The sequence below is a fragment of the Cetorhinus maximus genome, chromosome 15 (genome assembly GCF_964194155.1).
Source record: "Cetorhinus maximus chromosome 15, sCetMax3.hap1.1, whole genome shotgun sequence".
In the NCBI taxonomy this organism is placed as follows: Eukaryota; Metazoa; Chordata; class Chondrichthyes; order Lamniformes; family Cetorhinidae; genus Cetorhinus; species Cetorhinus maximus.
The window spans coordinates 85,741,863-85,751,989 of NC_135893.1; the positions used below are offsets into that span (position 1 = coordinate 85,741,863).

The 10,127-nt window shown below is 42.7% G+C and overlaps 2 protein-coding genes across 2 annotated transcripts in view; one reads left to right on the top strand and one right to left on the bottom strand.

Moving 5' to 3' along the window:
• rsph10b (radial spoke head 10 homolog B) overlaps positions 1-8,059 on the top strand; it is a 48,928-nt gene extending 40,869 nt beyond the window's left edge. Inside the window, exons 17-20 of the mRNA XM_078557662.1 lie at positions 1,370-1,433; positions 3,432-3,563; positions 6,601-6,904; positions 7,891-8,059. Coding sequence (XP_078413788.1) covers positions 1,370-1,433; positions 3,432-3,563; positions 6,601-6,904; positions 7,891-8,059 — 669 coding nt within the window. The remainder of the gene's footprint in view (positions 1-1,369; positions 1,434-3,431; positions 3,564-6,600; positions 6,905-7,890) is intronic.
• Positions 1-8,926, bottom strand: part of aimp2 (aminoacyl tRNA synthetase complex interacting multifunctional protein 2) — an 89,569-nt gene extending 80,643 nt beyond the window's left edge. Inside the window, exon 1 of the mRNA XM_078558872.1 lies at positions 8,914-8,926. The gene's annotated coding sequence lies outside the window, so the exon portion shown is untranslated. The remainder of the gene's footprint in view (positions 1-8,913) is intronic.
• Between the last annotated feature and the right edge of the window lie 1,201 nt (positions 8,927-10,127).

Sequence of the window (10,127 nt, forward strand, 5' to 3'; positions counted from 1 at the left end):
TTTGCAATCTATCTGGTTCAGTCTGAAAAAGTGGCAGCGGTGGGAGTTGAATTGGTAGCAAGGACATAGAGCTGTGACAGGAGCTGCACAAAGTGGCTTCAGCCTTGCCACTGTTTAGCTGGAGAAATTTTGGCTCATCCAATACTGGATGTCAGACAAGCACTCTGACTACAGAGGTACTGGAGAGGTCAAAAGAACACACAAACACAAGAACCAGGAGCATGAGTAAGCCATTCAGCTCCTCTAGCCTGCTCCACCATTCGATAAGATCATGGCTGATCTAATTGTGGCCTCAACTCCACTGTCCTGTCCATCCAGACAGGATGATGGAGCGATAGAGCTTGGTGTTGTTGCATATATGGGGAAGCTACAACAGCAACAATTTACATTTATATAGCACCTTGAATGTAATAAAGTGACCCAAAGCACTTCAGAGGAGGATTATAAAATAAAAAAAGACACCGAGCCACAAGCTTGGCCAGAGAGATAGGTAGATAGATAGACAGACAGACAGACAGACTGACAGACGGATAGATGGATAGATAGATAGATATTAACACTGTCTTAAAGGAGGGAAGCAAAGTAGAGAGGTATAGGGAAGGAATTCCAGAGCTTGGGGCCTAAGCAACCAATGGTGGAGCAATTAAATCGGGGGTGCTCAAGAGGCTAGAGGCAGAGGTGTGCAGATATTTGTTTAGGATTGTGGAACTGGAGGAGATTACAGAGATATGGTAGGGCGAGGCCATGAAGGGATTTGAGAACAAGGATGAGAATTTTAAAGTCAAGACGTCGTTTCACTGGGAGCCAATGTAGGTCAGCAAGTACACGGATGATAGATGAATGGGACTTGGTGCAAGTTAAGACATGGACAGCAGAGTTTTGAATGAGCTCCAATTTACAGAGGGTACAATGTGGAAGACCAGCCTGGATTGTATTGGAATAGTCAAGTCTAGAGGCAACAAAGGCATGAATGAGGGTTTAAAAAGCAGATGAGCTGAGAGAAGCGAAGTCAGGGTGATGTTATGGAGGTGGAAATTGGTGGTCTGAGTGATCATGCGAATATGAGGTCAGAAGCTCATCTCGGGGTCAAATGTGACACCAAGATTAATCTCAGACTGTTGTCAGAGGGATGGATGGAATCAGTAGCTAACTCCTTGTGTATGGATGACATTGTGAAGCACCAGCATATAGATGAGGAAGAGGAGGGAACCAAAGGAAGAAATGTCAATGTAAATTAAAATCGGGGGCATGAATCGATAACGCCTGTTTTATACTATTTCTCAAAGTCAAAATTACCCACATTGTTTTGAGGAGATGGGGACTGCAATTACTGCCGTGGGGCAAAAATTAACTTTTATATTTGTTTTAGCGAAAGAAAATTAAAGCACCTGTCTCATCAGCTGAGAAATCTTCGAAATTATCTGCCCATCATGGTAAGTTTAGTACATCAATGCATGCAGCAATTTCAATATGCAAAATGCATTTATTTCCATAGCAGCCATTTTATAAAATCAGCAAAAGTTTGAATGCCTGCCTCACTTCAGTACTAGGCAATACGTTTGAATAACGGCAGTACAGGGGAGTAACCCAGCATTGGCTCCAATCCTCCACTGCTCAATCAATGAAGTCAATGAGCAACTAATTGTTAGAGACTGGAAGGTCCCAGGTTTGGTGCTCAGCCAGTGCTACGTTTGCTGATTTCAGCTGCAATGACACTTAAGGGGTCACCATAATTGTCCAGGTTGTCCCTGAGATATGGAGGAAAGAAGCCTGATAGGTCCTATCCCATTGCTATCCAGTGTTCCTTCATGAGAGGGGTAGAGGGCTGTGTAGAATTGGAAGATATAAGTAAGCAGTAAATCAAAAAACCCAGCACATTCACCCATTGAAACAATCTTTGGATCTGATAAAAAGGAAGGTACTGTTTTAGTGATCTTATTTACATGTGGTCTAGAATAGACCATTTCAGCATGTTGTAAGAGCTAAACCAGTCCTGATTTTGGCCTAGTGTACTGGACATCACAGCAAATATGAAAGAAAAATAGAACTCGCACTGTCCCTATCAAGGTATCGCTGTCCAATGTATGTGCTTCACGATGTTAACAAGTCCTGTCAGAACACTTAGAGAGCTTTTTATTGGGAAACAGGTAGTAGCAAGATTGCTGCTGCAGATCTTGACTGTCAATGACCTGTCTAGGCTCAGCAAGTAAGCCTTTGAGTATAATTTTTACAGTTTCATCAAATGGTGTCATATTCCATGGTGGCCTGTAGCTCTTCCAAGTTTTTATGTAGGATCTAAGAATCATTCAAACAGAGGTGGCCATTCAGCCAATCATAACTGTGCTAGCATTTGAAACAGCTATTTAATTAGTCCCATTACCCCTGACTCTTTCCCCAGTAATCCTGCAAATATTTCCCTGCCAAGTGTTTATCCAGTGTGTTGTAGCTAAATCTCTAAGTAGTCTTGAGGGTCAGCTAGTAGCCAAAAGGCAGCGGGACCTGAAAGCATGCCTGGATCCTGAAAGAAAGATCAGCTACTCACTTTGCTAGCCGCTTTCTGTGGTCTGAAGATGATGGCAGGAGAGCAGGCCACCAGCAGTTTCTTGGGGTTCCCCTCAAAATGGGTGCCCCATTCATTCACATGAGTGAAGGAAAGAGTCAGAAGGGTTTGAAACTCCTGTCCCACCATTGCTGTTAACCTCAGCGATTCTGCCATGCTCTACCCCTCAGGGGAGAAGTACTGGGAATCTCAGTGTAATGTAAAAGCATACAGAACTGGTCATTTTATTGGATTAATAATCCAGAGACCTGGACTAAAGACCCAGAGACATGACTTCACATCCCACCATGGAAATTGGGGAATTTAAATTCACTTAAATAAATCTGGAATAAAAACCTAGTGTTAGTAAAGGTGACCATGAAACTACTGAACTGTCATAAAAACCCATCTGGTTCATTGATATTCTTTAGGAAGGGAAACCTGCAGCCCTTACCTGATCTTTATGTGGCTTCAGATCCACAGTGATGTTGACCCTTAACTGCCCTAGAAAGCAACTAATTTGTATTCAAGAAGGTAGTTCACCACCACCTTCCCTAGTGCAATCCAGCATGAGCAAGAAAATACTTTTCTCAGAGAGTCATTAATTTTTGGAATTTTCTACCTAAGAGAGCTATGGGTGCTCAGTTGTTGAGCATATTCAAGACTGAGATTGCAAAGGGAATCAAGGGCTAGGAGGATATGGCAGGAAAGTGGAGATGAAATAGAAGATCAGCCATGATCTTATTGAATGGCAGAGCAGAGTCAAGGTGCCATATTGTCCACTCCTCTTATTTCCTATACTCTAATGTTTTAATGAAATTGGTGCAAATTTGTAGGCATTGCGCTGGTAATTTTATAGGTCTTAACAACTGTCTGTTATTGATTTATGTAGATCATGGTAAAACTACTACAACCTCTACAAAGAACTTTTCAAAAGACGAGGAACAAAGCTATAAAGTGGTGCAATCTGGAACCACAAAGGAAATTAATAAAATGCTGTCCAAGGCCCCTCTGAGTGAAATAGGTGAACACATTGAAGCTGGCTTTATTTTCACACTTGGGATCTTTTTTATTTGTATTTATTATGCACAGCTTTCCACAGTAGAGAACTTCCCCATTGGGATAGGATTTTGGCCCTAACTTCCAATAGCAATTGAAATATGGGGCAGAATTTTCCCCCCGTCGGGGGGGATATTCAGGAGCGGGCGTGTGCAGGTGCGCCTCCGATCGGCGCCCCGATTGGGGACACACTGCCATTTTACGTGGGCGGGCCAATTAAGGCCCTCCCAGCGTGACGTCCGCCAGGAAGTGCTATGCGCTCCCTGTGCGGGTGGGGGGGGATTCCCTTATCCGAGAGTGCGCTCTTTCGCGCATGCATGCAAAAGAGCGCACTCATCTCCCTGAGGCTAAGTGCTGCCTCAGGGAGATCGGCGCCAAATTCAAAAATGTTAAATATAGAAAAATAAAATTTCCCTGTCCCCTCATGTGACACTGCATTAGTGTAAAACTTCTTTAATTATGTCCTACCTTCAAGATAAAGTCAGCAATGCATGAGAATCTCGTGGCACCCCGTTCATGTTCATTTAACTGTGATGTGTAAAAGTCAGCTTTGAGCAGTTATGTCTGAGGTCATTGGTTTTCCTTGTTAAACTCTGTGGCACAAGGGAGGGGAACAGGAGAATGGCAGCTTGCAAGGAGGCTCAGGACCAGCAACGATGAGTTAGTGGTGAGGCGGGGGTGGTGTGTATTGGGGTTGGGGGAATGGAAGAGGGATCCAAGGGAGGACAATATGTGGTCAGGGTCATGGAGGAGTGGAAGAGGGAAGGGCCTGGCATCCTGGGTTTGGTGGGGCAGTAGTGCAAACAGCCAGTTAAAGTAAAAATTGAGGGGCTAAAAGGTGGCGTCAACACTGTCCACGTGCAGGCCCATCTCAGGCTGTTGACTGGCAGAGTTCTTACAGGGCTTTGAGTTCACCTACAACAGGCTTGTCCAATCTTTTTGCTTCGGAATGCCAAATTTCAGTTTTTTTCTCACTCAAGGGACCAATGAGAAAATTTCTGAAAAATAACATTTGGCACAACATTAAATATGAATTTTAAAAAAACACTGAGGTATGAAAAGAGACAACTGGCTGAGCAAAAATAAAAAACGTCAAAGCAATAAAATGATAATTTTTAAAAAAATTACTTTGATAAATAACGGTGACCATTAGAGTCTGAGAGGGTGAGTGCATGTGTTCGGCTTACTGCCAGGTTCAAGGTGCTCATTCACTCACCCTCAAACACTGTGAGAGTAGATGAGATTGCAAGTTGGTGTGTGGGGGTGAGGGTGAATGAGAACCCTGAGACTCGGAGTGAGCCAGACACACACATGCTGCTCTCTCACATACACACTCACTCATACTCTCCTCTCTCTCTCACACACACACACACACACACACACTCCCTTCTTTCCCTCACACACAAATACACTCATTCACTCTGACACACACTCACTCACAGACACACAAGCACACACTTCGGTAGGTCTGCTCTTGCTCTGGGCCCCACTGTCCCTGCCATGCTTGCAAACATTAGATGTGATTCTGCTTACAATTATTAAACAATCCTGATTGTGCTAAAAATTACACTGAAAACAAATTGACAGGCTAATTAAGATTGTTAAAGACCTGCCCATCCAAGCTTAAGGTTGGCGGGCAGGCCAGAAGCCCCAGTGGGCTCCAGATTATTCATGAAACATCATCTACTGGTGGGATGAGGTTTCATGTCCGTTTTTAAAAAGTTTGTTAAAGTTTGTGTGTTTCTTATTAACATGTCCCATCTCATGTGACATTGTCACATTGTCACATGAGGGGCACATGTTAATAATTTTAATATTTTCTATTTTTGTAGTTTTTTTACCTGTCAGCAATCTCCCCGAGACAGCACTTAGTCTCAGGGAGCAGTGCACTCTTTCGCGTGCATGCGCGAAAGAGCGCACTCTGACAGATGGGGAATCCACCCCCCGTACAGGAAGTGCGTAGCGCTTCCTGTCGGGCAGGCCGCTGGGCGGGCCTTAATTGGCCCGCCCACTCAAAATGGCGGTGGGCCCCGTTTCGTCGGTGGGGGTCGGCTGTCTGCCCACTGCTGAGCTGGTGGGGCCCGCACGCCCACCAAGGGCAAAATTCTGCCCAGTGAATGGGCAAAACATGGCAGAGGGAATATAATGTGGAAAAATGTGTGGTTATCCACTTTGATAGAAGGAACAGATGTGCAGAGTATTTCCTAAATGGTAAGAAATTAGAAAGTGTAGATGTACAAAGGGACCTGGGTATCCTTGTCCATAAGTCACTGAAGGCTAACATTCAGGTGCAGCAAGCTATTAGGAATTATAATGGAATGTAAGCCTTTATCGCAAGAGGATTTGAGTACAGGAGCAGTGAAGTCCTGCTTCAATTGTATAGAAGCTTGGTTAGGCAGCACCTGGAGTATTGTGTGCAGTTTTGGTCCCCTTACCTCAGAAAGGATATTATTGCCATAGAGGGAGTGTAACGAAGGTTCACCAGACTTGTTTGGGGATGGCAGGACTGTCTTAGGAAGAGAGATTGGGCAAACTGGGCCTGTATTCTCTAGAGTTTCGAAGAATGAGAGGTGATCTCATTGAAACCTCCAAAACACTTAAAGGAATAGACAGGGTAGTTACAGGTAAGATGTTTCCCCTGGTTAGGGAGTCTAGAACCAGAGGACACAATTTCAAAATAAGGGGGAAGCCACTTAGGACCGAGACGAGGGGAAATTTCTTTACTCAGAGGGTTGTGAATCTTTGGAATTCTCTATACCAGAGGGCCGTGGAAGCTCAATCATCAAGTATGTTTAAGGAGATTTATGATTCGCAATAATGTAAAGGATTACGGGGATAGTGTGGGTAAAAGGCATTGAAGTGTTCAATCAGCCATGATCGTATTGAATGGCGGAGCAGACTCGGGCTGAATGGCCTTCTGTTCTTATGTTACTATCTATAGAAATAAATTTTAGATCTTAGCTGTAAAAATGTTCCATTTTCTTCTTTTCTTTTTTATTAAGACAAAGTGGCAGAAAAGGCCCAATCAGAAAAGGCTCCACATGAAAAGGCTGAATCAGAAAAGTCTCCACCTGAAAAGGCCCCATCAGAAAAGGTTTCAGCACAAAAGGTTTCAGCACAAAAGGCTCTGGTCAAGTCAGGGGCTGAGTTAGAATTCTGGTTGAGTCAAATTTATTTCTTCTTCATGAAGAGGCTATTTCCAGCCTTTGGACATGCTGAAGTTCTGAAAGTGGAGGCAAAGAGGGACGCCGTGCGACAGAATGAGCTGGCTCGCCAGGCTGCGGTAAAGGCTGCAACAAGAGCTAGGTCTGTATCACTATGTTTACTAGAAAATCATTGATTAATCCCAACTCTTATAAGCTAGGAGTGGATGGTGTGGAGAGATAGATCTGTGGATCTGGTCTTGGCTATATCTAAAACAAAAGATTTTCACAAGGTTAGGATTCCCTCGCATTGGGGTTTGCTGAAGAGGATGAGTCTGGTTGATACAAGTCTGAGGCAACGATTGCTTGTTCTTTACTGGTGTGTATGCCATACCCGAATAAGGAAGCCTAATGGTTTCATCCTGGACTGGTAGCCCAGAGGTCATGAGATATAAATTCCCAACTTGCCTTGCTGGGATTTGAATTCCACATTGTGGTTTAAATCCCACTGTGAAACTCAATTCAGGAAATCTGGATCCTTATGAGCTAGTGCCAGAAAAATAACCATAAAAGTTACACTGTTGTAAAAACCCAGCTGGTTCATTGATGTCCTTCAGGGAAGGGAACCCTCTCTGAAGAAGAGTCATACGGACTCAACGTTAACTCAATTTCTTTTTCTCTCCACAGATGCTGTTAAAACCTGCTGAGTTTTTCCAACATTTTCTGTTTTTGTGTGGGGGAAGGGACCCTGCTGCTCTATCCTGGACTGGACCTAAAAGTGACTCCAGTCTCACACATGCACTCTCACCAGTAGGAATAGCCCCAGTATTTCAAGTCTCTCCTCATAACTATAGATTTTCATGCATGGTGTCATTGTGGTGTATCAAGACGCTAGGCTTCCTGTGGCTTTAAAGTCCTTTCTATAATGTTGCTACCCAAACTGTTTTAACCAATGCCTTGTACAAATTTTGTACAAACCTCTTTGGCTCTTGTACTCAAGACCTCTACTTATTGACTTATGAATTATCATCAAAGTTGTATAAGTTAAGACGTTGCATATTGTGATTTGGACATTAAGTGATTTCTGCATTGCTATCTAATGTGCCTCAATGGCATCCCAACTGGTGGTGTGTTCTAATATAATTATAGATTGAAAGAGGAAGCCATTGAACAGGAAGAGACTGAATTGACTTTGATTGAACCTAGTGAAGATGAAGATAAATTTACTAATCCAGTGCTGAAGGTGCCCACGGAAATTGCCCAAGTAGTGCCAAACAAAAAATCCAGTGGAATCAGAAAGAAGAAAAAATCTCTATAAACAAGTTCCTTTTGTATTGACTGGGCAGAATTTATTAAACAGCGAGATTATATTTTAGCAAGTAAATGGAACCAGGCCATTTTCTAACTTTAACTGAGATGTAAAATCAGATGTTGGGAAAACAAACCAATTACAGTTTTTTGTAGCAGTTTTAAGCACAGCTCAAGGTAGGGTCAATGCACGAAAACCTCTCTCTGTGCAAGGTGTGTTGTGATCAATAACTATTTGTTCTCAATTCTCTTCACAGCCTCATCGCTTTCCTTTTCTGCAAACTCCTCCAGCCCTACAATCTTCAGCGATATCTGCCCTCCCACAGTTCTGTCTTCTTGTGCATCTCCGATTTTAATCTCTTCACCATTGGCAGTCATGGTTTCAGCTGCCTTGGCCTTAAGCTCTCACTAAATCTATTCATCTCTCTCCCTCCTCCTATAAGACACTCCTTTAAAACTTACCTCCTTGACCATACTTTTGGTTACCTGTCTTAATATCTCATGAGGCTCAGTTTCAAATTTTATTTGATAACGTTCATTTTTATAGGTGTTATATAAATACAAGTTGTTGTTGATAGATTACAATTGTTTGTCACTATAGAAAGGTTCATTTATTGCAAAATAAAATATTTGAGGATTGACAGGAACATCAAACTCATTGTCTTCACTCTCCCCCACCCCCCACCCACCTCACTCACCTCACTCTCCCGCTTGCCCAACACAAATGGGGCCTGAGAGGGGTTAAAATTTGAAAATTTACCTCCCAGCTCCTTAATATACAGAAGCTATTGACAGTGCGATGTAATACTAACCTCACATCACTGCACCTCCTTCAGCCTAGGAGCACAGCCACAGCAGGAGCAGCCCACTAATCAGCAAAGAGCCAGATTCGTCTTCTAAAATTAGTTTCGTTAGAATAACTTGTGGCCTATGAGGAACAGGAGTGCTCTCCTCAGATAGCTCAAAGGGCCCTTGGGCCCTCCAGTTCCCCCCACCTGCCCTGATCTGCCTTTGAACTCATGCACACTATAGTGTTCAATCTCTATTCAAGATGGCATACAAAGCTCAGATTTATTAATATGGTAGAAGTTTTAAAAATCTTGTTTTTTAAAATTTCTCCTTGTGACTATCAATTATTTTTCATTTCACTAAGTTCTACAATACATTTTATTACACATTCATTTTAGAACATTCATGTTGCCCAGACTGTTGTAATACAGAAATGAACACTAGAGATCACTCTTACTACTTAGATACCAAAAAGGAGTACCGTTTTTGGGACTGATCTACAATTAAGTCAACTTCATCTTAATTCACAAGATCAAAAGTTAAACAGGTGACAAAGACCATTTGGCATTCTAACTTGGCAACTGAGAAAAAAAAAAGTCACACTGTATTCACACACCCTCCACCTCCCCCCACCAACTCATTCTGTATTAGAGTATCCATTGCTTCCAGACCGTCTAAAAATTAGAACCAAACCTTCCAGTGATGCAATTAGGAAACACTTCTAAATATAGAGGGTGGTAGAACTTTGGAACTCTTCCGCAAACAGCAATTGATGCTGGATCAAGCGCTACTTTTAAATTTGAGACTAATACCTTTGATTAACAAAAATCTACCAAGTCAGTGCAGACTCGATGGACCAAAGGGCCTCTTCTGCACTGTGAGATTCTGTGATATGGGACAAAGTCAGGTGTATGGAATTAGATCACAGATCAGTCATGGTCGAGTTAAACTCCTACCACATACCTTCAAGATATGGGTGAGAGACTGAGAAAAATTGTGGAAATCCATGAATGTCAGTTCAGATTCATGCCTGGAAAAGCACCCCCAATGCCATTTTCATTTTGAGACGTAATATAGAAATATTGGGAAGGTCAATGCAGCATGAAGACTATTCATCAATCTAGAGGCTTACGACTGGGTGCCTAGGAAGGTAGAATGGAGATGTTCTAGAATTTGTAAAGTCTCTTGAGAAGTATGCACAGCCATTACAGGACATGTACATGGAGTGCCAGACAAGGGTAAAAAGCAGTGTGCGGAGAGTGAGAATTTGGAAGTTAAAATTGGATTCC